The sequence below is a fragment of the Alligator sinensis genome, unplaced genomic scaffold, assembly GCF_000455745.1.
Source record: "Alligator sinensis unplaced genomic scaffold, ASM45574v1 scaffold755_2, whole genome shotgun sequence".
Classification (NCBI taxonomy): domain Eukaryota; kingdom Metazoa; phylum Chordata; order Crocodylia; family Alligatoridae; genus Alligator; species Alligator sinensis.
In genome coordinates this window covers 1,189,070-1,215,130 of record NW_005841883.1, presented here as the reverse complement: position 1 = coordinate 1,215,130, position 26,061 = coordinate 1,189,070, and the positions used below count along the sequence as shown (strand labels likewise).

Below are 26,061 nucleotides of genomic sequence, written 5' to 3'. Positions count from 1 at the left end.
GTGAGAGTGTTTCGGACATAGTAGAGGTGTATGTGCACATACCTCAAATCCTGTTGGTAGCCTTAATGATGAGGTCCTCATTCACTAGATTTTGTTCCAAAACCTGGAAAAGAATTTAAATAGTCTTGTTTTGCTGTCTCTACTTGGGAATTGGACCTGGAAACTCTCTCTCTCTCGTCAGGTGGTATGTGCAGTTACCCACCCAGCAAGCGCACCAGTACCATGAAATGGAGCCCTCCTGCCTTCCTCTTTCACCCTCCCATTTCCCCATATCTTCTCCTGAGGAAGAGGAAGATGGACTGAGAGATGAGAACTGTGCTTTGCCCTCTCGACTTCATCCGCAAGTAGCAGATAAAATCCGAGAACTGGTATCTCAGGGAACAGAACAAGTGTATGCTGTGAGGAAACAACTAAGGTATAGCATAATCTACTCTGTCAGTTAGCTTCTTTCTATAGTGCTATATCAACCATTGCATTAATTTGCCTTGCAGCAGTAGGGCAAGGCTGACTTTTTTTTCTCCACAAATGATATTAGCATTTGTTTTAACTGAACCTTTACCCTTACATGTTAATATCAGGTGTGTTGTCTTCTCTTGCCTCATTATATATAATTGCTTAAGGCTGCTCTTCCAAGTATTGAAACTCCGAGTTTTGCTAAAATAGCTCCCTAAAAATTTTAGGTCATGAGATTAGATGCAAAGGGAGTCATGCTGTGAACTATATTACCATATTTACCTAAATCCAAGACAACTTTGAATTTAAGATGACCCCTGCCCCCCAAAAGTTAGATTCTTTACATATAGAAAAATAACACATTTATAAAGTTTTCTATATAGAATTTAATAAATTATTGGAGGGAGGTCTTAAATTTACCCCGCCCTCCCACTGCTAAAGCAGGGGGAGGAGGATGCAGGCAGTGGGGTGGCAAGTGATGAAGGGGACAGGAAGCCTGACCCCTACATCTTTCTGCCCCCTGCTGCTTACTGTGTACAACAGTTCTGGCTCTGGTTCTGGCTCCAGGCACACAGTGGCTTCAGGTCTGGGCAGGCAGCTACTCTAGCCCTAGTCATGCAGCCATGACAGCAGCAGCTCTAGCTCTGACCCTGGGTCCAAGTTGGGGCTGTAGCCAGAGCTGCAGCAGCTGTGAGCCCAGGCCAGTACATCAAATCCAAGATGAGGTTCCCCACTCCCATCCATATTGAATGGGGAAAAATCCTTGTCTTGGATTTGAGAAAATACAGTAACTTGTTCGGATCATATTTGTGGAAAGAGGAGAAGACTGTTGGGAGGGTGTGGGGAAGTAAAATCTGCTAATACACAAATATTTTTTTAATTGCTTCCCTTTGCCATCCTCCATTTTCTAACACACGACAGAAAATATGTGGAACGAGAGCTTTTCAAACCGGATGAAGTGCCAGAGAGGCATAACCTGTCTTTTTTCCCCACTGTGAATGACATCAAGAACCACATCCATGAGGTGCAGAAGTCCCTGAGAAATGGGGAGATGGTGTATAACTCTGAAAGCATCCCAGCAACGGTACTATTGGTGCTATACTCACTTCTATCCCTCTTTTCTTTTTTTTTCTAACTTTGGTTGAAGGATTTCAGGATTCATCTAAAAGTTTCTGCTGACTGTTGTATTCCTAATAATAACATTTTCAAAGGACACTTTGCCTGGGGAGTAATAAATGATATCTGAGTAAGGATCTTTAGGCCTTTGATAGCTATATTTATCTCATCAACTGACAGTTTGTGCAATAGTCGCATATAATGACGTCATGAAATGAAGGCTGTGTCTTCGGGAAGAATGATCATAGCATTGGGAGGTTGTAATTCTTGCCCTGTCATCTTGAGTGCCTTGAAGTCATTTCTTGCTTTTCCTCTGGAAAAGAGGGATGAAATGTACCTTCCTACTTCATGTGAGATAGTTAATGCCTATGTAGTGTTTTGAACAGGTAAAGGACTATACTAGTAAATAGTACTTAGCACTTAGCATACCTAAAAGTGAATACAAAATAAATATTTAAAATTGTGCAGTAACTGTAATGTATATTGTCCATTAATTTTCTGTGGGGTCATTTAGAACACACAATGACAGTAATTTCTCTAGTTTGAAAGGCAAAGTTTGTATTGGCTATGAGGAAATTCCCAGGATGTAAACCCATTTCTGCCAGAATGTAGTATGGTGAAGATTTTGTATTGCTTAATATATGCTGCCATGATAACCAGGGTATATCCTCCAGCTTCACAGCACTTCTGGTCATAGTGAATAGATGCATCTTCAATACCTAGTATGGTGGTTAACATTAAGGCTGCTTACAGATATAAAAAGCCCCCAAAAAACAGCACTCTACTTTAAACTTCATGTGCCCCTGTGCCGAGCCCAGCACGTGGCCAGAATAGGCATCATGTTAGTTTGAACCAGCTTGCCCAACGTCTGTATAGATCGGGCGCTTCAGTGGGAGTTTTTTGATGCTTTTATCTAATAGCTGATTGAATCGGCTTTAGGTAAAAGCACCAAAACCCCCCTGCCGAAGTGCACGATTTATACAGATGCTATGGAGCTGGGTCATAGATTCATAGATTGTAAGGCTGGAAGGGACTTCAGAAGATCATCAGGTCCAACCCCCTGCACCAGTCAGGAAAGATAGTCTCCTCTTGAAGATTTCCAGGGTAAGTGATTGCACCACCTCTGGAGGGAGCTTATTCCACAATCTAGACACTCTAACTGTAAAGAAGGTTTTCCTAATGTTGAGCCTGAAAAAATCTTCCAGGAGTTTGTGGCCATTACTCCTGGTTTTCCCCAAGGGTGCCCTGGTGAACAGTTGTTCAACAAGCCCTTGATGTATTCCCCTGATATAGCATTAAGCTGCTACCAAGTCCCCTCTCAGTCTTCTCTTTTCCAGGCTGAAGAGTCCCAGGTACCTCAGCCTTTCCTCATATGGCTTGCTGTGCAAGTCTCTGATCATATGGGTGACCCTTCTCTGGACTCTCTTAAGCTTCACCACGTCCTTGTTAAAGTGCGGTGCCTAGAATTGGACGTAGTACTCCAGCTGGGGTCTCACCAATGCTGAGTAGAGTGGAAGAATCACTTCCTTGGTTTTGCTGGAGATGCGTCGATTGATGCATGCTACAGTGTTATTTGCCCTGCCAGTTACAACATCGCACTGCCGGCTCATATTCATACTGTGATCTATTATTACTCCCAGGTCTCTTTCATTTGTGGTGTGTCAGTTCGGCACCACCAGGCCTGTAGGTGTTTAGGGAGTTGTTCCTCCCCAGGTGGAGCACTTTACATTTCTCAACATTGAACTTCATCTGGTTCTGATCAGCCCAACTTGCTAGCCTGTCTAGATCCACCTGTATCTGTAGCCTATCTTCAAGTGTGACCACACTTCCCCATAATTTGGTGTTGTCTGCGAACTTGGCCAGTGAGCTCTTCACCCCCACATCCCAATCATTGATAAAGATGTTGAGAAGTACCGGACCAAGCACCGACCCCCATGGGACACCTCTGGCCACTTCTTGCCAGGATGACACAGATCAGTTCATTAGAACTCTCTGGGTCCTACCCCGCAGCCAGCTTCATACCCACCTAACTGTCTCACAGTTAAGCCCACAATCCTCCAATATTCTTCTGAGGACATCATGGGATACCAGGTCAAAGGCTTTATGGAAATCAAGTATACAATGTCAACCTCTTCTCTCTTATCCAGGTGGCAAGTTATCTGATCATAAAAGGAGGTGAGGTTGGTAAGACAAAACCTGCCCGTGATGAAGCCATCCTGGCTGTCATTCAGAATCCTACCTTCTGCAAGCCTATCGCGCACAGATTCCTTAATGAATTTTTTCAGGATTTTCCCTGGGATAGAAGTTAGGCTAATTGGCCTATAGTTACCTGGGTCCCCCCTCCTCCCCTTCTTGAAGGATGAGCACAACATTGGTCCCAGTCCTCAGGGACCTCTCTGGAGTGCCACGAGTTTTTGGAAGAGTTTTGCCAGGGGCTCCACGATGATTTCGGCCAGCTCCTTCAGCACTCTTGGATGAAGTTCATCCAATCCTGCTGACTTGTATGTCTAATTTCTTTAATTGATCACACACCAGTTCTATGGCAATAGTAGGAAGGCAGTCATTCCTGACCTCATTCTGTAGTCTATCTGGCATGATTTTCCCCTTGGCTTGGTGAAAGACCGAAGCAAAGTAGTCATTCAGGAATTCAGTTTTCTCCTGAGTGCTGGTAACCAGCTGTCCTGAATTGTTGAGCAATGGCCCCACACTCCCATTTCTTATCCTCCAGTTCCCTATGTACCTAAAGAAGGACTTCTTGTTGTCCTTCATTCCCGTTGCTCATTTTAGTTCAGTCACCACCTTAGCCTTTCTAATTCGTTCCCTACAAGGGTCAAACTAATGCAGTGCTTCTGGTAAAGTGCATTTGTTTTGGGTTTTTTGCCATGTCTGTCAGCAGCCTAAATGGACCAGACAGAATATCAGGAGAGTGAGAGGGCAGCAATACATGAGAGACAGAAAGTGTGTGTATGTGGGAGAGAGAAAATGGGAGGTGAGAGAGAATGTTATGTTGATGTGTGTTACTTTTACGCTTCATAAGAGGAGGAGGATTTCAGCCAAGATCTGAATAAGGGTATGTGCATTGGGGAATAAGAGGTCTGATGTATATTGGATGGCTTGGAAGAAGGCATGAGGGAAGAAAGGGACTTGCATCAATGGAGTGAAGGGAATGAAATTTAATGTTATAACAGATAGTTTGACTTGGGGAGCAAGTAAATCTATTTGTAAAGGTGTTTGAAGAGCGGAATGACTTGGTGTAAGTAGTGAGGAAGGATGAAAATACTGGCTATTGCATTTGGGATGAGTTTAAAGGAAGTGAGACAAGGAGATTGCAGTAATTGGATGAGAAAGCAGTATATGACTCTGAACCCAGAAAGTTGTATGCAGGGCTTAAATGAGGTTTTTAACAACCTCTGATTTGTATGTCACTGCTCTAACGGAACTTCAGTCACACTATTTAGAAGTCAGTTGATGTATTAGGGTTTCTTTTAAATAAAAATGTCTAATTACATTTCAAAGCTTAATTTATTAATACATTTTATAAGTAAATTTTAGGGTTTTTTTCTCTTTTTGTTCTAACTTGCCCAGACCTGAATTCATGGCTCTGTTTCTCCTGCAATGACATAAGTATATAAAGAGGGCACACTGAAGAATTATTTTATTCTTTTATAGGCATTTGTGATATTTTCTGCTTTTGCAAGATACAAACAGAATCTTGAATTCAAGTCCTATCCTGTAAATAAAAAAAACCTTATTTTCAGATCGTTTGTTTTTATATGTTTAATTTTCAGTTTTAAAGTCTACCCACAACCTGTGGCAGTTTAACCTACCAGTTACAGAGTGTTTTAAATCCTTTTGAAACATGGCACTTTATCTTTAAGAAATTGAAAAATTACCCAAGACTTCAGAAAATACACAGTATAAGGAAATAAGAAGGTAATATTTTGGCTGTTAGTTTTCATTATGGTTTGAACCTTTCCAGTATCATAGAGAATATTCAGGTGCTTTTCCCATTTTAGACGACTAACTTTTTTTTCTCCTTTCAGCTGCAGTGGACCACAGACAGTGGGAATATATTCACGGAGACAGTAACTGTTACATTTGCATCACCACCTGCAGAGGGTAGGAGCATATCATATCTTGGTTGTCTTCAATTTTTGTTTCAGGTGTGTCACAAAGTAAAACTTCCTGCCAGAGAGCTTAGCATACTTAGTCATTAAAGGAAAAATGATGGCAAGAAGCGACTATTGGAGAGGAATCTTCCCCCACTCCTACCCCTTCCCCTGTCCCCCTTCACTACACATATGAGAAATGTGTTTGAAGTTCCCAATATAGCAAGTAGCAGTCATTAAAACCATAGACTTTGCCTTCTAGACAGCCTTTAACATGTCAAGATTTGGGTTTCTATGAATGTAGTAGTGTGAGCATATTAAAGAGCTACTTCAGTTTTGATTCACAGAAAATGCTAATAATGTCTGGATATAGAATCATGAAACATGCTCCATGGAGTGATGTTTGTAACAGGATATGATGATCTCAGTAGGGTTCAGTTCGCTGATACCCTTAAAATGTGTGAGCTCTCACATGCTTTACAGCTAAACCTGGGCACCTTGCTGACTCAGGACCAAGTGAAGTTGGTGGCATATTGATTTCACGTGCAAATCTTTAAGACTCTGATTATGTCATTGGAATGCAATTTAATTTTTCCTAGTCGTAATTATAATAAAACACAGATTTTTAGCTGACACCAGTTCAGCAAGACACATTTTTTTGTTAAGTAATACTTTTGTCAAGTAACCTCTCTCTTAGCTAAAGCATGTTGTGAAGGCAGTATCTCTTCACAGCAATTACTGTGCCATTAACAGAGAAATTAAGAAAAGCCACAATGTGATTTCTGAAGGAGTTAGTGCTGTCAGAATGGAGTCATATTGCAAGATTAGTTGTTGAGAGATGCTCATTGCACATAATGCTTTTGCCTTAAGTGGGTAACTATTACTGCTTTAGATCAGATTATTTGATGAGCAGAGATCCTATTTTTCTCTAATTAAAATGGCAAATTCTCTGATAAAAATGCAAATTATCTGATGAATACCCAAAAATCCGCAGTTAAAATGAAACGCCACGATAGATAGATATCAATTGAATATGATGTTTCACTGATATATTTACAATTTTAAAGCAGTTTAGAAGCCTACCAGTGCCTCACTCACTATAATAAAATAAATTCTAGATACCTCTACATTTTGGTATTTGATTTTGGGTTTTTTATCATGGAAAACCAGAGCTCACCCTGCCCCTTAGCTGACAGACTGCAGGCCAGACCCCTCACTCTTCCCTCCCCACTCCACCCCACCCCACAACAGGCCCTGGCCCTGCTGGTGCCCCTTGCCCCTCACCCCCCACCCACAGCCCTCTCCCCCTCGCCCCAGCCCTGCTGGAGAGGAGCCTCCAGCTGCTAGGGCTATGGGGCCAGGAACCCAGGTCCGCAGCACCCGAGCCCCAGCATCTGCTAGCGGGAGGCCACTCCTGCCGTGGAGCAGAGCACAGAGCCTGGCTTCCCCTTCCCCTGTGGGTGGCATGGCTGGAGTGGAACCCATGGGGGCAGGGGCAGACTGCCTGCTGCAGGCTTGGGCAGGGAGGCAGGGGTATCCGTGCCCGCTAGATCTGTGTGGGGGGTCAGGACAGACTGCCTGCTGCAGGATTGAGCTCCCTGCCTTGCTGCCCTCCCCCAGGGCTTTCTTGGCCCTGCAGTCAGGACCTGGCATGGCAGGGCAGGGTGGAGCTGGGCAAGGAAGCTCCTTGCTGCTGCAAGCCCTCTGCAATGTGTTCCCTGCTTGCCCAGCAGCAGCAAGGGGCACAAGCCTGCACTGCTGCTGCTAGGTGCTGAGGGGTTGGCTTGGCTGGGCGATTCAGGGCAAGGAGCTTCCCTGCCTGGCCCCACTTTGCCCTTCTGTACCAGGTCCCACCCACTGAGCTGCAGAGGGGGAGCCTCTGCTCCATACACAGGTCCCCCCTGCCCTCTTAGGAGTGCACGCAGCGGTGGGGAGCTGGACCCCCACCCCCTGGACAAGCCACCCACATCCCTGTCCCGCTCCCCACTGGGGCCCTTTGGCCATCCATTCCAGCCCCAGGCCCCAAGCCCCATGCACTGCCTAGTTAGGTAGCAGTCCCAGCCCCAGCCCTGCCCAACTCCCTCCCTCCCTCCTTCTCTCTCAATGGGGGCCTGAATCCTCTCTTCTCCCTCTCCCCCTCCCCCCCCGACCTGTGGCAGCTGCTCTCCAGGTTGCTTGGTGGCCATTTGCATGTCCAGTAGACCTGTGCGAAGCTTCAGTAGCTGATTCAATTTGGAGGAGATTTGGCCCGATTCAGGGACCGAATATCGGAATCTGAATCAAATCGGGAGACCAATTAAAAGCTCCAAATTGATTCAAAGCATCCAGATTGATTAGGAAAAGCTTTGGAAAAGATTCAACGACTTCAGAGACAAAGCCATAAACTAAAGCCGGGGGGGGGGGGGCCGCATTACTTGGGGAGGGGGGCAAAGGGGCACGGGATGTGGGTGCGGCAGCACTGGGAGCAGGGGCTCTGCTGCTTGCCCAGCTGGAGAGGGAGGGCGGGATGTGGGCACGGTTCACTCCAGGTGAAAGGGGGCAGGTGGTAGCAGGGCATAGCCCTCTCTCCCAGCACTGCCGCGCCTGCATCCCGCACCCCCGGCGGCAGGTGGCAGCAGGGCAGAGCCCCTGCTCCCAGCACTAATGCTGGTGCGACAGCACTGGGAGCGGGGTCTATGCCGTGCTGCCTGAAGTGAGCCACGCCTGCATCACACAGACACACCCCACTCCACACCAGCGGGGCAAGTGGCAGCAGGGCATAAGCCCCCATGGCCCCCTTCGCCAGGGCAGAGGCAAGCACAGCCAGAGAAGCCATAGGAGAAGCCCCCATGGCTGCCCTACCCAGCCCCATCCTCCATCCAGCCCCAGCCTCCTGGCACTTCGGGGGGAGGAAAAAAAAGCCCCATACTCACTGGCTGTAGTAGCGGCCCTCAAGGCCTCTAAGGGCTTGTGGCAGAGCCCCACCATGCATTGGGGGACAGTGGGGATCACATCCCCCACTTGGCACCCTTGCAGCAGCTGTCACATCGCACGGGTGCAGCGTGGCTCAGCAGGGTGCTGTGCTCTGTCTGGGAGCTGGCTGCCACAAGCCCCCAAAGGCCCCAGTCACCACTGCCAAAGCCTGTAAGTGCAGAGCTTTAAACAAAAACACCCCCCCCAAAAACGCCGCACTCACTGGCTGCAACAATGGCAATTGGGGGCTTTGGGCAGACGTGGCAGAGCCCCACCATGCAATGCAGGGCAGCAGGGATCATGCCTCACCCCACCTAGCACCCATGTGGCAACTGCCTCGTGGTGTGGGTGCAGTGTGGCTTGGCAGGGCACTGCACGCTATCCCAAAGCTGGGGCAGCTCCACTTGCCAGCTGGAGCCTGGCACTGCTCAGCCCCAGTGGCCCCAGCTCCCATGCAGCGCATGGCGCCCCGCCAAGCCAAGCTGCACCCGCATCATGGGGCAGCTGCTGGGTGGGTGCCAGGCAAGGGGGGGGTGATCCTAACCCTAACCGCTGCCCCCCACTACGCTGTTATGTGGGGGGGGCTCTGCCACGAGCGCCCAGAGGCCCCAATCACTGTTGCTGCAGTCGGAGAGTGCAGGGCTTCTTTTTAAAAAAAAAAAAGTGTGGGGACTAGGCTGGAGCTGGGTGGAGGATGGGGCCAGGCTAGGCAGCCATGGGGGGTTCTCCCGTGGGTCTCCCTGCCCGGGGAGAGGTAGGCACAGCCCGAGGAGATGCAGGGGCCTGGGCAGCCATGGGGGGTTCTCCCGTGGGTCTCCCTGCCCGGGGAGAGGTAGGCACAGCCAGAGGAGCTGCAGGAGAACCTGCAGCCACACAGCTGTGCCTGCCTATCCCCGGCCGATCGAAATTGCCGAACCTCTCCAAACCAGTGCCGAATCTTTCAAACCTGATTTGGCAAAATCGATTCAGGACAGTGATCTAAATCTCTGAATCGAATCACTGTCCTCCGAATCAGCTGAAACCGAATCCTAATCGAATACTTCCTTATGCGCACAGGCCTAATGTCCATGCACATGGTGCCCCCTGCCTGACCACCCTCCTCCCACTGGAACTCTGCCAGCCTGCAGAGAGCTCTTTGCAAAAGTGCAAAATCCACGTGTTTCTTCATTAAAATGAGAAATCTGTTTTTCTTGGTTTTTCTGTCTGAAATAGAAAACCCGGATCCCTACTGGTAAGGCTTGTATCTAGACCGTTGACTGTTTCCATATTTTTAAACCTGTTTAACCCTGCAAGTAGAACATTGTGGCACAAAAGAAGGCTCTTCCCTATTCTTTCCCCTCTCTTGTATGTATGATCATTTTCAATGTGTTAAAATGACTCTAAGCATCTGTAATTTAGTTAATATCTGTGGTCGTCTTGTACCATTATGTCTTTGGGATGTGGCATTGTAGTACTTTATAAAAAAGGTGTTTGATACAGGATTCTCTAGATTATTAAAGGAACACTGTCAAGGTTGTTATGCTTAAAGATTTACCTGTATTGACAGTTATCCTGCATTGCAGTTCTTGCCTGAAGAATTCCTGATAGGTTTGATTCTTCCTATAACCTAATCTAATCCTTATTGATATTGTAGCAGTAAAGGTACAAAAACAAAAGTTTGGCTTAATGTGTGATGTGTTATTTTTCATAAATGACCTGGTGAACGTAGTTCGTGGTGAGAGGTTGTGTACACCAGTGCATTTACAACCAGTTGCACACTAAGTTAGGCCTTTGTTTTTTGTTTTTAATTTTTATTTTAGCTGCTGTTGCAATGGACCAATTTGAACTGAAAAACATCCCCTACGCTTGGAACTCTTAAGGTAAGAATTTCAGGATGGACAACTGTCAAAATACAGGAGATCAAGTTTTAGATTTAATAATTTGAATAGCATTTCTCTTCTAAGGAAGGCTTATTTTAGAGTAGAGGGAACCTAGAAAGCATCAGTTTCTGTTTATCTTTATATTCAAATCTTGTTTTATTCAAAGCCCACAAATAGCTCCCTAGCACAAATTAAACTCATGAAACAAGATGCTGTTTTAGAGATGTGGGTTTTACCCAGGTGTCTGTACAACTTAACTAGATGCCTCAGTTATCTAACAATTAACACTTTTCTTTCCAGCCTATTTTGTCATCTTAATCCTGCTCAAATGAGTCTGTGGTGTTTATAACATTGTATTAATTTTTGCAGAAACAGAGTATGATAGAACAAATATAGGCATATATAATTTAACTTAAAAAATAAGTAAAAAGAGAGGATACCTAAGTCACTTTCACGCATTTGAAATGATGGCAAGTGGAAAAGAGCAACTGATGCCCAAGTAAACTGCTTTTAGTATGAGGGGTTTGTTTTTTTTCAGTTTGTCCCAAATGTGGACAAATCTTATCTTGCAGAGGAGAAGTATCAGCAGAGGAAATGGTGGTTTGCTTTTCTATTAGGAATACTCTATTATTTTACATTTGGGTTCTTCATGGTATGGCAGCCTTTTTCTTGTCCTCTGCAAAGCATAGAATCAATGTTGCATTGTAGCTTTGTAAGTCTCTAGAGGTTCTTTCAACTCTGTTGTGAAGTAGTGTTCTCTATTTAAGCAAAAAGTTTCAGAAACTGTTAAAAGGCTATACACTTAACTAGAGTATGTATTTATCCTGGAAAATGAGCCTTGATTAGCTTCTGTCAATTTCAAGGCTTCTTATAACAGCCTTTTGATAGCTGCTTCCACTTAAGCATTTCTGGCACCAGTTATTAGACAATTCAGTGGAATACAGTTATAATTCATAGTAGACAGTGGTGCTGAAAGATGCTAGGCATTTAACCAATATGCAGATAGCTAATGTTTGCTCTAATGTAAGTAGGAGGCAAAACATTGGGACTAGCAATGTGTTGTTCAGTTCAATAAACTGTTCTTGTATCTAGTATGCATACATTGTATACGTAGACATTGTATTAAATACAGTGGACCATTCTTATACTGTGGGACATAAGGTAATAATCAGCCTCACAGAGTGCCATGTGCATAGATGCATTATATGGTATTAAAAATATTTTGAGCAGTGGTTTTCAGCCTGTCGTCTGTGGAACCCTGGGGTCCACAAACTGTCTAAGGGGTCTGCGAAAGATGTCTATGATCAATCAAAGGTATGTGATTGTCCACACTTCAAAGGGGTCTGCACCTCCATTCAAAAATGTTTTGGAGTCTGCAAATGAAAAAGGTTGAAAACCACTGATCTACAGCAATAGTGTACTAGCTATAGGATAGCAAGGTAATTAGACTTAAACAGAAATGGGAACTATATCTTATAGGTGGCCAGTTCTGAACTCAGGATATGTTAAAGTGTCTCCTTCCATAGTAACATTGGTGGAAAAGCTTATGTGATTTGCTGAAAGAAGTTTTGTAATTTCTGACTATTCAGTTTCCAGTATTTCTACTTACCAAGCTAATTCTCATAATTACAGATTTTGGATGAGTGATTTTTCTTGCTGATTGTGCCTGCTGCTGATTTTGGGAATTAAATTGCATGCCTCTATAAATTTAATGTCATTAAATATATTAAAAATGTTTTGGGTTTTATACAGTGGAAATATGATCATCCAGTAGAAGATACTTTTTTGGGAAGCAGTCATAATAAAGTCTTTGTTTTGGTTTTGGTTTTTCACAGTAGTGCTTGGGGAGATGGAGGCAATAAAACTTCCCCAGAATATGTCTTCCCATATGGAAATACTGTACAATAACCTGCAAAGAAAGGCTTATGGATAAAAGGGATTTCTTTCAAATTCAAGTTGGCATAGTAGTTTACCTGTACTGATGTTATCTGAATTCCACAGAGCAGGCAGAAACTGCCTTGCAGAAAGCTACAAAGGATATAGTACATTTTGTTTTTGTTCTTTTTATACCACTTTTCTCCTAATGGCTGTTCCTTTAGGATGTGTATGCATTAAGACAATTTGCTTTCTGCTTTGACAATAATTCTTTTACTTTTTACATTGCCTAGAATTTGACAGGCAAGGTGTAGAGCAGTTGCTTTTCTTCTTCTTCATTTTACGATCTCTGCCTTGATATATATGCCTGTCATCTTGCTACTGATTGACTTCTCTTCTCCCCCTCCCCCTTCACTTAATCCTTTCTCATTCCTTTAGTCTCAAATTCTTTGCAGAATAAAAACATTTATTTAAATGTAAGTCTATATGTGTTCCAGTGTTGTAATATAATATATTTGAGCTTTAGAACATCAGATTTATTTAAGGAATCTTTAAACCAAAAGAGAGAATATTTGTTGTACCTGTTTATTCTTCTATAGGGAGCTCACCAGGAGAATCCGTCATCACCAAAGTGGAACGCAGTCAGACTGAGGAGTCCTTGCCTCCGGAGACAGCTCAGCTATTGTCTTCACTCTCATCGCTCCGGCCCAAGATATTTGCACAACTTCAGGTAAAATTAAATTCTTAAACACCCTCCATCAAATAGCTAGAATTCCAATACATTTTGTTGTGGAAATCCTGATAGAGATTGGGGACTGCAAGTTTCATCTCCATTATTGCACACTCCCTGCATGAATGTTTGCTAGGTAAAACCAGATTCTGAAGTACCTTAGTTGTTCCTCTGGCAGCTTTCTTTCTTTTTATATCAGCCTCCAACTCATCTCCACTGAAACAGAAAGTTTAGGTTCAAAGATGAACACCTCAGCCCCCTCTCCCTCCCCAGTTAATTTTATCATCTGGGCATCAAGAGGGGTAGATTTTAGGAAGTCCTGGCTATAGTGTTCCTTTCCTTGTCTGCCTTCTTCCCTAAGCTGTCTCCTGTATAGTTATCTAAAGCCTCAAAAATAGGACTGAAAAGGACCTTGAGAGGTCACCTAGTCCACCTCACTGCTCAAAGGCGGCAACAGCTATATCTAAAATGATACCTGAATCCTGAAAGAAACCTTAGCCATGTCCCAGGAACTAGAGGTGCACCGATACATTGGTCCATGTCGTATCGGTGCTGGTAAAAGGAAAATTGATGTTATTGGCAACTGGCTTTTTTGGTTGATGTGGCCCATAATGTTGTCAAGAAATGCCACATGCCTGGATAGGAGAAGGGAAGAGGCATGGGGGGGCAGGTCAAGGCCTCTGCAGTGAGGGAGAGAGTGGGGCTGAGGCAGGTGTGGGAGGGTGACACGAACAGCTTGTCCGGGGCAGCAGGGGCATCTCCTGCAGCACCCATGGGGAAGGCATGGGGGGCATGTGCCTCCTGGATCTGTGCACGGGGCCAGGACAGGCTGCTGCTGTGGGCTGGAGGTGGCACCAGGCTCTTCCTTGTGGTGGAGGTTGGGCCAGGGGTGGGCAGAAGTGCCATAGCCGCGCCCCCCCCAACTCTGCCACCATTCACCCCAAGCGCAGCCCCAGCCCTACCTCCCCACCAGGAAGAGCCTGGTGCTGCTTGCAGCAGCAGCCTACCCTGACCCTGCACACAGATCCAGGGGGCACATGCCCCCATGCTTCCCCTTGGGGTGTGCACCGTGGTAGGAGACACTGCCCCTGTGGCTCCCTCCCGCTCTCTGCCCCACCTGCTTCAGCTGGGCAGTGCCTGCCGCAGCCCCACTCCCTCACCACAGGGGCCTCAATCTGCCCCCCCCCCTTCCCTCGCCTCCTCCTGCCCCTTCTCCCCCAACAGACTTACCAGTTGGACGCTGCTCCCTAAACTGCTGGGCTGCATATTGGCAATCAGATCAATACTGGCAATCAGATCGGTATTGGCCGATATGGGTCATTGGTATCAGCCTAAAAAATCAATGTACCCCTACCAGGAACTCATCTGTTTTTCCAGTTATATCCAAAATTGCAAATCTCTATCCTTTCCTCTATCCATGTTCTTCAGGAATGCTTTCCATGCCTCCTCTTCCCATTCTGCCTCAATCACTCTCATCTAGCCTTGCTTCCTCTTTTCTCCCTCTTTCACCCCTTAATCCATTAATGTGAGGTACTGGGGGTCTGCAGTGCTCCTTCAAGGCATTAAAAACTCATAAAATTCTTTAAAATAAGCATTACTGCCCCTTTTCTGTTTTTGTGGGATGCTTCCTATTAATGTCCCTCTTCTGTGTGCTCTCTGTCCTGAATTCCAGCCTTCTCTGCTATTAGCCACTGTATTGTTTGTTTCCCCCCCCTTCGTGCTGTAGAAATGACATGGCTCCAGCACTCTGCTCTTTCCCAGCCAACTCTATCATTTTAACGGAGCAGCAGTTCAGGACTGCTTTGCCCTTTTATGCCCACCCTCCTCCTGGGAATATGAGCTAGTGGGGGAATGCTAATACTAAATACAAACAGTACGTTTTAATTTAGACTTGCAGTTAAGAAAGCTGAAAGTGGCCATGAGGCAAAAGGTTGGACACTTCTAACCTATGTCTGTTCTTGTAAGTCATGTGAAACGAGCCTGGGATTGCATAAAATCTCTTCCTGTCTGCAGTAAATTACAAGTAGGGATTCCTCCAACACCAGCATTCAGTATAACGTAATAAGGCCAAAGTCCTCGCACTTTGTTATTGAGATAGTCAATACCAGGGTGGATAAAAATCAACAATTTTTTTTAATTAAAAAAAACCTAATTTTTTTATAAATTTAAATCAGATGTTTTTGTTTAATCTTTTTAATGTTTTAAGATGCACTAAAACTATTTTTATATAGGTTTACTTAAAAAAGTAAAATAGGTTAAAGCTCAAAGATAGCACCATGGAATAGGGATTATAACTTCTAATTATATACTATTTGAGACAATATATTCATATAACCTTTTTAGAAAAGTTTTATAAATAGGTCACAATAGGCCATGGGCTATATTAGAATCCCAATTTTATGGGGTTTATAGATTAGTAAAGATTAAAGAAAACCACTGTACCCAGTGGGGCTCAGGGCTCAGTGCTCAGTCTAGAACAGTGGTCACCAACCGGTCAATCGCGATTGACTGGTCAATCACGGAGCCTCTTGCAATTGATCTTAGGCTGGCGGGGGCACAGGGGGGCTCCCGCCACTGTGCACACCCTGGTGGAGGGCCCCCCCAATCTATGCACACCAGAGATGGCTGACATTGACGGCTGGGCTTTGTGCCCTAAGTCCTGCTGCAGCTTGCCCAGGACTGGCCCAATGTCACGTGCATCCCACCACTGGGCAGGCAGCAGACGAAGCTTAGCCAAGCGGTTGGACGCATGTGGCATTGAGCCACTCCCAGGCCAGCTGCAGCAGAGCTTGGGGTGTAAAGCCCAGCCTGCAACAGCAGCAGCCTCCTCTGCCCTGCACACAGATTGGCGGCGGTGCTGGGAGTGGGTCTACAGGGAGAGGGGGGGTGGGTTTGGCAACCACCTGAAAATTCACTGTAGCCTCCTGCCCTGGGTGCAGCACGGTCTAGCCTCCTGCCAGCAAATTTTCAGGTGGCTGCAGCCTCCCTCTCTTCCCTCCCCCGTAGCCCTGCTCTCAGTACTACCATCACCCAGCCCAATCACAGCCCAGCCTAACACCCCTGCCAGGTAGAGCCCAGCGCCACCCCACCCTGCATGCCAATCTGGGGGCACACCACCCCCATGCCCTCCCAGACTACATGCCCCATGCCCCCCGAGCAAGCTGCTCGCAGCTCTGTCCCGCACCCCGTCCCGGCTGTACAGGGCCTGCCGGTGCCCCAGCCCCAGTCCCTCCCTCACTGCTGTAGATCTTAGGTTGGTTTTTAATTAAAAAAATGATCTCCCACTTAAAAAGGTTGAAGACCACTGGTCTATAAGGTCCCGTTAAGCATCTCTGTGATGCTTAGTTTCAGTTCTGAAACTGGATTCGTCTCCCCAGAGATAACATCCTTGTTAACAGCAGTATATGGATATGAGAGGTAACAGACCTGATTACAGCCCTCCTGTCTCTCTGCAAGTTTGCATATGCAGTCAAGCCCTTACCTTTCTCTAAAAGTGCAAAGTTTCAAGAAGTTAAATTAAGGATATCAAACAAGAATTCAGACTTTTTGTAGAAAACAGTGATTAAATCAAGGCTTCCTGACCAGTGATTTAAACCATGATTTCAGTCAAATCCATCCTGGTCAATACTAAAGTATTTCTGTCTTCTTTTTTTAGGGATTGCAGCTGCAGCCAACATATGCCTCTACAGATGGAGCAACAGCCCTCATAGCTGTAAATAGCCACTCTCTTCCCAGCCCCGCCAGCCTTCTGGATTCCATAGGGAGTGCAATAACTAACCACTCTCTAGTACTCAGCCAAGGACATAACCTTCAAACAGGTGCCAATTTAACGCAGGGCAACATTAGTGCTTCCAGTCTTGGAAATCTGCCTGTACCAGATCAAAATTTGGTTGCTATGGGCCAACTGGTAACTGTCAGAGGTGTGGAGGACACAGGAAACTTGGAAGGAAGTATCCATCAGATTCTTTTGGGAGATGTACAAACTATTCCAATACGGATAGTGGACAACCACCCAGCTCTCAGTAAGTTTGTCTGATTAATGATATTAAAAAAATATAAACTGAAAATATAATTTCTGTAACCAAGTGTGTTCTGGGGTGCTATAGGAAGTTTGTGACTACCAAGTTATTGCTTCAAGTAACTGAATTGGCTGATCTTGCTTAGGCTTTATTGCAACTAGTTATATATATTTAAGTTGAAAGTTCAAAAGCAGTGTTGTTAAAAACTTAACTTTTTTAAACTTTAAATCTTTATTCGGTTTTTCATAACCCTTTAATTGAACATTTCTCATTTTTCTTACCCTGAGTTACTATGATTTTCCGTAAATAATATCTTTATTTCTTTTCTAAACTAGCAATTAAAAGGAAATCAACCAACATAGATGCATTTCAAACTCTGTAACTTCAGGTTCTTTTGGCTTTCCCTCCCCTTCACTCTACTACTTTGTGTAAGACCTGTTCTGTTCTTTGGGTAGGTTCAGATTGTGCTTCCTGTATTTTACTGTGCTGAAATACTTCCAGAGATGCTGGAAGTTGGAGGTTTTTTAATTGTTACTTGTGGGGCTGTCAAACACTTATTTTAAAAAGAAAATCATATAATCAAGTCAGACTCTTATACTTTCCTAAAACAGAAAGCCCCTAAAAAATCCTCAGGATCCTGTGTAGTCAGAAAAACCCCAGGTGTAGGATTGGATACAGAATGTATATTCTACTGACAACTGTGTTTTAAGAATCCAGACGTTCATTTAAAAAGTTTCTGGGTCTTTCAGTTGTGAAGAAAACTCTCTGATTGTGTACCACAAACAAATCAGTGCAGTCATGTCTTTCTGGGTCTGCAGACAGCCTGAGAGATGATAGCTGGAAGTTGCTCCTAGTTTTCTCTTTGTGAATTTCTTTAACCATATGTACTGAGCAGTTTAGCAGAAATATTCAGTGAATAATTTGCTTATTCTGCAATTCCAAATCACTTCCTACACCTTTCCAAGTGTGAAAGCCACTTGTTGAATAAGATAATAAAATTGTGCAAACTATTTAAACTATAAACTGTTTTAACAAAGCAAAACAGTCCTTTTATGTTTTCCTCAAGGCCATCCACCACTCTTGAGGGATATTCATTTTTATGCTACAGTTCTATTACTTCTGTCTGCAGGTTTCTGTGTACAATCTCCATCCTGTTAGACACTTGTAAACTATGAGGAAACCCTTTCAGAGCATATCAGTGTTACTCCTGTTTTGTCTGAGAGAGTTGTCTCTATCCAAAACAAATGTTTCTTCTGCTCAAGGGGCCAAGTCCTCCTGCTGCTCTGGAGAGTAGGAGGTCGGGAGACAAATTAGGGCTAGATCCAAGGGAAAAGACTATTAAGTAACAAACCCAATCTGAAATCATTTACCAGAGGACACATTTTATAAGCAAACTTTCTGATCTTAACATTATGCATTTTGAGGTATCATTCCCCTGCGTGCAAGCACCCATATACATAATCTGGACAAACCAATTGTAATTGTGCTGTATAATCCTTACCCCCTCCTCCAATCCTTCCCCCTCCCCCCCAATCCTTTACTGAATGGTCATTAAGTATGAGAGTATTTTAACGAACTGATTCCAAACTAAGTAGGTATCTTTTTTGTTTTGGGGCAAGGTATAAGCTGCTTTAAAACAGCACTTATAAACCAGCTAAGTGTTAGCAGTCTGCAAAAAACTGTTTGGTAACACCCTGCTTCCCCAAAGTACTATGTGAAGATGACAACCTGGTGTACTGAAATGGATGGACCACATTAAGTCTTGTTCTTTAATTTGGTGCAATTCCAGTATTTTTGCTGTCAAAGCAGTTACGTACATTAGGGCTGATTGCAGTCTAGTAAATTTTTCAGATAGGATTCATTGGAGAATGGACTATTCTTTTAACAAAAGAAAGGATCTCTTCAGGAAAAACTAATCATATTATTAGTTCTTTTTTCTGGATAAAGCTATTCTAGCTTTGTATTTGTGAGCTGATTATTGAAATGAATTGATTTCTGCTTGTTTCATCTTTTAACATGACAGATGACATAACTTTTACCTCAAATTACTGAATTACCATGGTTTCCTGAACTGCAACCATTATATCTTGCTCCTAAATGTATACAGATCATAGCATCTAAGTGTTTTTTTTGTTCTCTTCTTTTTAACACACGTGTTTAACAAACTAGAATTTTAACCTTTGTTTTTTGTATGTGTTTTTGTTTTCAAAGTTGAAGAAAATCCTGAAGGTACCGTATGTGTGGGCCAAGTTAAACAAGAACCCAGAGAACAAGCATTGTCTGTAGAGGGAGATAAAATCAGAGACTGCCACAGTTCCTCCACTATTTAAATCTATGAATGCTTTAAGGATTTGCAACTCAGAGGACTCTACATTTCTTGGAAAAGAAGGCGAATATTCTCAAAATAATGCCATTCTTCAAAATGGCATTGTGACATTCAGCATAGGCACCATGCACTAGTTCTGACAGACAGCTGCTTTGATTTACAGCTGATACGGTTCACTGCCAATTCCAGGTCATGCAGTTCCCATGTGGAGCACGACCTCCCTCTTCCTTCCAAATTTTGGGTAATTCATATATTATCCAGACTGGTCAGTGTTTCAGCAGGTCTTCCACAATTAAATCCATGAGTTCTATAATGTGGGTCTAAAAGCTGCTCTTGCTAGACTCTTTGAAACCCTTTCTTGTCTTGGTGCTCCGTAGGCGCACAATCTGCCCTGAAATATTAATTGTATCTACAATGACAATAGTTTTATGGGAAAACTAATGTCTTTGAAAACCAAGATGCTAAACTTAAGAGTGCTGAGGGATAGCAGACATTTGAAAAATGTGGACTAGAACTCTAGGAGTTTTAGTGAAGTAAAGATAAAGAAAAAAAGGGAAAGTGCTGTTGCCACATGAAAGCAAAGATGTATAATGAACAGAAGTGTATGGATTGAAGTGGTAAAGGAGTCTTTATGTTTTGCCACTTACATTTAGCCTTCTGGCATTTACAATGGGGTTTATTTTCTCAGCCTGCAGTCTTTATTCTGAAAGGGCAGCTGCCCAGCTGGTCATAATAACCAAAAGCAACAGTCCTGTCTCTTGGTGAATGATTACTTCAGCTTATTTCTCTTTTACTTTGTGCACTTACACCATGCATTCAGATAAGCATTATACAGTTTAACACATTGATGTTTACAGGGAAGGTATTAGTGGTACCATGCTACAAAAGAGCCTCCCAAACCTTTAGCTACCTGAGGAATTGATACAAGCAATAGGAATACAAGCAATATGCATAAGTATGCTGTTTTCAGTATTCAGAGAATAAATGTGTGTCTCAAATTTTAACCAGAAACCAGTTAAAAGTCCTTTTCGGATTTAAAAAGGTTCTGTATTGTTTCTAATAGATTACAGGTATATTTAAGGAGCGAATTCAATTAAGATTAGAGGAATTTTTTTTCTACATCATATTCCAGCATTAGCTAGGCCCCTATTAAGCAGCAAAAATAGTCATAGTCAGCATGACAAGCATCATTCTTAACAAATGCCTCATACTTTCATAAAGTATATACAAATCAGTTTTAAGCACTAAGTGAAATTTAAAAAAAGGTCCATTATAACTTCCAAATTAACTCTAATTGGTTTGCTTCAGCTACTGAGTTTTATTCTGTCATTCTCAACCACTATAGGTAAAGCTTTAACAGCATTTCCACTATTAATCCCTATTTCAAGTGATTGATAACTCAGTAATTTTTAATAAATCATTATAACTTGTATGACTTTCAGAAACTTGACCCAAGAACTTTTTCCATTTACATATTCATCCCAAAAAAACAGCTTGTCAATTTTAACTACTGATGTGAAAAAAAGAAAGAATTGTAAATGTTTGTAGATGAAAGGATAAAAAAATGATACACTTAACATATGCAAAGAATGTGCAAAAATCTATAACTATTAGACATTTGAAATTATTTTTGACCTTACTATTTTGTCCTTACTTTTGTGAATTTAAGCTAAAACTCCTTGAAGGCTCCCATTACACTTAGGATCTCCAAATTACTTTACTTGCACATCAGTTAGGTAAGTACTGTGCTTAACCATACCTCCAAATATTTTTACTTCTGTGAGTTTAACATATACTACTAACACAGTTTGTTTTAATATTAATGGTTTAGTTTAATCTAAGATTTCAAACAGGGTCTGTGTTCTTAGGTAAGAGCACATTGTGGGGACATTGAGAATTTCTAGTTCTGTGGAGTATCCTATATTATGTTTAAACTCATTTCTTTTTGTGGTATGCCTCATACATTTCTGTATAAGTAAATCCAATGAGATCTTGCCTTTCAGTTTATATTTCTGTTAACATTGTGGCACATCTAGAATGAATTAATGTTCAGTCCTGCTTCATTCACTGCACTGGAGTCCACAGCATATAGAATTATTTTTTTTCAAATTTAGTCAACAGTACGTTAAAAATTGATACCTCCTCCCCCTCAACAGCTGTTTAGTATCAGTTACCTTCTACTGCTTGTTTTTTTATTTCAACCAATACATTCCAAATTAAAACACCCTCTTCCATACTTCAGTATTATTAATCTGAAAGTTTGAGTCAAAAGAGCAAACTAGAATTAAATGTTACCAGTGTTAGGTTACAGATTTTTTACAGTAAAAAACCTAAGTTCACAACAATTTTAAATTCTCACTGTTCTTGTTTCTCCAGGGAGCAGGATACTCATTTAATAGTTACTGTTCTTCCTAATTTGAGTCATTAATTATCTGATCTACAATAAACAAGGATATAAACTTCTGTTCATGGTGATGCAGACTGTTAAAGGAAATACTTCTTCCATTCATTTTCAATAGCAGCCTGAGTGCCTATTTATAATCTACCTGGAATTGCACACTACTCTGTAAAGAATAGAATAAAAATGTTGCCATTAAAAGGAGATAAGATATTAAAGGGCAGCAATGTAGTAGAATAAATTACAAACAAATAAAAATGTTACAAGCCTATTTCTCTAGTTTGTTCATAGAAACATGAAAAATCATTTGTTTTTCATTTTGAACTGCTTTTTTTTGCTGAAACTCATAGTTTACAAAAAACTTTAGCGTCTCAAAATTCGAATTCTTCTATCCTTTAAATATAGACTCAGGCTTTTTGCTAGTGTCATTCTTTGAGATACCACAGTCCTCCCTCATACAAAGTTATGTTTATGTAATTTGTCATGTTTCACAAAAAACTGAAGTGAACTGGGCACATAGGCCCAGTCATTGTACTCAGATTGATAGTGGACTAGTTTTCAGTGGAAGGTTACAGTTGAGAGAGACCTTTCTTCTCTCATGTATACTTGTGTAAATCAGAAATAAAATGCATTGATTTCAATGCAGTCAGACTGGTTGAGTGAGAGACCAATCAAGCCCAGTGCTTTTTTGAGAATGTTGCAGTAAGATCCATAGAAATTTGGGTTTGAGTTTACATTGAAAGCAGTTGGTTATGAGTTTACAGTAGCAGTGGTTCTAATGTTACATCCATTTCTTTAGGGTTGTCCTGTTCAAACCTTTACTTTCCATGCCTACTAATGTTGAGCTTCCACATTTGTTTAAAACAGTCTAATTCTTTACTGATCTTTCCTCTATGTATCAGTTGCTAATGGCAGCAATCGGTCAGTTACATAAGGGCTTTGTGTGTGTGTGCATGCTCGCAAAAACTCTGCTAAAATGCAGAAAAAACACTTGAGAGATATGAGTCTGTTTTATGAAAGAAAGATAGAAGCCTCTCAGATGGAAGCCAACAGAGTCAACTGGTCACCTGTTCCTTTTTGTGTTATTGAGACACAAGCTTGATGGTGTGCTTATGAGGAAACTTTCAGCTTGTACGAAGTCTAAAGAGAGGAATGTACATGTATGTTTGTGTATATACATTTGTGTGTGTGTGTGTATGTGTATATATATATATATATATATATATATATATATTGTAACTTAATGTATAGTGTTCCTTGTTTGGTTGTAAAGTTGTTTTTTTTTAAACAAGAGAGCTGTGTGTTGCGTTTTCTTTAAGTCTTGGTTACGTTTTTCCTGGTTGAAGTGCTGTTTGTTGATATTGATTATATAAAATAACCATTTTCAATATGACTATTGCTACTAACTCCTTAGTATGTATTCATCAGACTTTGAAGAATACCAAGTCTTAGATCAAAAGCCTAGAACTAACTGGCCCTTATCAACATGACAATAGATTAGCTCCTTTAAAGTGAAAGGCTTCTAGGGACACTTATCACAAACTAAAATAAATAGGGCAGCGGTTGTCAACCAGGGGTACCCATACCCCTAGGGGTACTTAAAAAGGGAGTACGCAGATCTAATGTGGCTAATAAATGCCATGTGTATGTGTGCAGCTGCAATGCAGCACGCAGGCAGCCAAAAGAGCAGCCAGGTCCAGCTGGTAAGTGTGTTGTGAGGGAAGGGGCCTGGGGGAAGGAGTGGGGGGACAGATTAAGGTCCCAGTGCAGGGGAGGGAGTAGGGCTGGGGCAGGAGCTGGGCTGGGTTGTGCTCTGGGCGGACAGCAGCGATGCTCAGAGGGGACTATGGGAGGGCTGCAGCCACTCTAGAATTCGCTGTAGCACCCCCATAGCCCCCTCCCAGTGCTGCTACTGCCCGCTCTGAGTACAGCCCAGCCCCCCACCCTGAACAGCCCAGTCCACAGCTGCAGCCTGCCCCACCCTGCGTAGATCAGGGGGCATATCCATCCCCCAAGCCCTCCCGAGATGCATTCAGCAACAGAAGCTTCCCCCGACATCCCCCTGATGAACTGTTCACTGCCTCAATCGAGGCCCCTATGGTAAGGGAGGGAGTGGGCCGGAGCGGCTTCTGCTGCTGCGCACACCCCAGCAGGGCACAGGGGGCATGTGCCCCTGGATCTGTGCAGGGCAAGATGCTGCTGCAGGCTGGAGCCAGGGCTGCTCCGGGCTCTTCCTAATGGGGTTGGGCTGGGCTGCGCTTGGGGCTGGCGGCAGTGGTGCTGGGAGGGGGACTATGGGTGGGCTGCAGCTACCCCAATATTTGCCATAGCCCCCCACACCCCCTCCCAGCACCACCGCCACCTGCCCTGAGCACAGCCCGGCCTGGCCTAACCCAACCCAGCTCCCACCTGGAACAGCCCGGTGCTGGCCCCAGCCTGCAGCAGCAACCCACCTCCCCTGTGCAGATCTGGCGGCACACACCCCCATGCCCTCCTAGGGTGTATGCACCGGCAGAAGCTACCACCCACTCCGCATCCCCCCCCCCACCCCTCCCCACCCCCGGATGAGTCACTCGTGGCTGCATCCTGCACTCTGCCCCGGCTGTGCAGCCCCAGTCCCTCCCTCACCTTTGGGGCCTCAATCTGCTCCCCCCCACTTAAAAACAATAAAAAAATACAAAGGGGTATATGAGCTGGAACTGTGAGAGAGAAGGGGTACACTTGTTAGGTTGAAAACCCCTGAACTAGGGCATTTTATGTTTCCTGCCACAGGCTTATGACTAGGGACCTACTCAAGTCTCAGTTTTGTGAATTTCACGGAAATTGTAAAATCAGGCATAGTTGGGAAATGAGGCAATGTCTGCAAAATCTGCCAAAAAAAAAAAAAATGCTGACTCCCCTGTGGGAGCCAGTGGTTCTCATGGCTGCTGTGGCCCAGCCATGCATCCTGCCGGGAGGAGTTCTGCCAATGTGAAGGGGAGTAGCCAAGATGGTGGCCACCTCTTTCTCCCCCGTCTTCCCCCACCCCTCACTTGGCTGAGCGCTGCCTGTTGTGCAGCCCTGCCCTTCTCCACTAAACAGCAGTGAGGGTTGGGGCCACGCAATGGACAGCCCTTGGCCCATCAGCAGCAAGGGGCAGAGCTGCATGATGGACAGTCCCCATAATCAGCAGCAAGGGGTGGGGCCACTAGGCCCCCTCAGCCAATCAGAGAGGGGGGCCTCCACCAAACTAGGACCACAAAAATACAGAGGGTTAAAGATCCCCAGTACAAATACTTTCTGTTTATTATCTATATAACACTGTAAGTATGCGTGTTGCTATACATGCCTATGTATGGATTTCTCTAACAATAAGCTTGATGTTTGAAGCTGGATTGAGAGCATCCAAGTTCGCTGTATCCTATAAAAAAAAAACCAAAAAACCCCCCAAAAAAACCCATTGGAAGGACTGGATGTTTTTGAAAATTTCTACAAAGGTGAGATGCTTTTGCATTGTTGTATCAAGCAATTAAGTTTGACACAAAATAGGTCCTAAACCCTATTTAAGCTTGTGGGATTTACATCTCTGTGGAAGTTGCTCATCTCTGTGAGCAATTTGCTCGTTACGGCCTGCTTCATTGCTACCTGTGTGGCTCCTTTGGGGCTGCGCTTGCCAAAAAATACCCCCTAGATGATACTACAGGAGAGACGAGGCTGAGAGGGCTCAGTGGAAAAGAATGCTGCTTTGTGTTGTGTTTTCCTAAATTATTTTACAGGAAGGAGGGGATGCACAAAAGGGGCATCACCAAGACTAATGTTTCTCAACATTTTTAAACTCGAGCAAACTTAAGTCTTTGCTCTTAAGTCTTTGCTCTTCTGTTGCAAGGAACTCAGAAAGAACACAGGAGGTCAGAAGGTTTTTGACACTATGGATTCCTATTTGAAATCTCTGGGTTTTTCTTTTGAATTGAGTGTAGGTGTTTGCATGTCTAACTGCAAATATTGTGTGTCACCCGTAAATGGATCTCAAAGCACCCTGGGGTACTGTGGCACCCTGGTTGAGAATCGCTGCCCAAGATAGAAGGGCATGGACTGATTCGAGGCAAAAGCAGGAAGATGCAGCTTTTGACAATGGAGAGTTAATGAAGTAGGGGCATGCTAGCTACAATGGGAGACTGAGTCTCTCTGAAAAAACTTGGGCTATCTCCTTGGTGGCTTTTCACAGAAGAGTCTCCAGAGGGAGTA

The 26,061-nt window shown here is 43.7% G+C and overlaps 1 protein-coding gene across 10 annotated transcripts in view; it reads left to right on the top strand.

Moving 5' to 3' along the window:
• The window catches only part of CARF (calcium responsive transcription factor), a 56,151-nt gene extending 33,129 nt beyond the window's left edge, over positions 1–23,022 (top strand). For 9 of the 10 annotated variants that reach the window (XM_025196672.1, XM_025196671.1, XM_025196674.1 and 6 more), the window contains 6 exons: positions 182–415; positions 1,375–1,537; positions 5,613–5,688; positions 12,964–13,094; positions 16,750–17,116; positions 19,325–23,022. In XM_025196672.1, the coding sequence (XP_025052457.1) occupies positions 182–415; positions 1,375–1,537; positions 5,613–5,688; positions 12,964–13,094; positions 16,750–17,116; positions 19,325–19,443 (1,090 nt within the window). In that variant the 3' untranslated portion in view covers positions 19,444–23,022. Of the gene's footprint in view, positions 1–181; positions 416–1,374; positions 1,538–5,612; positions 5,689–10,429; positions 10,490–12,963; positions 13,096–16,749; positions 17,117–19,324 lie in introns of those variants that run through there. The other variant, XM_025196676.1, reaches the window with a different exon arrangement.
• Positions 23,023–26,061: the final 3,039 nt, after the last annotated feature.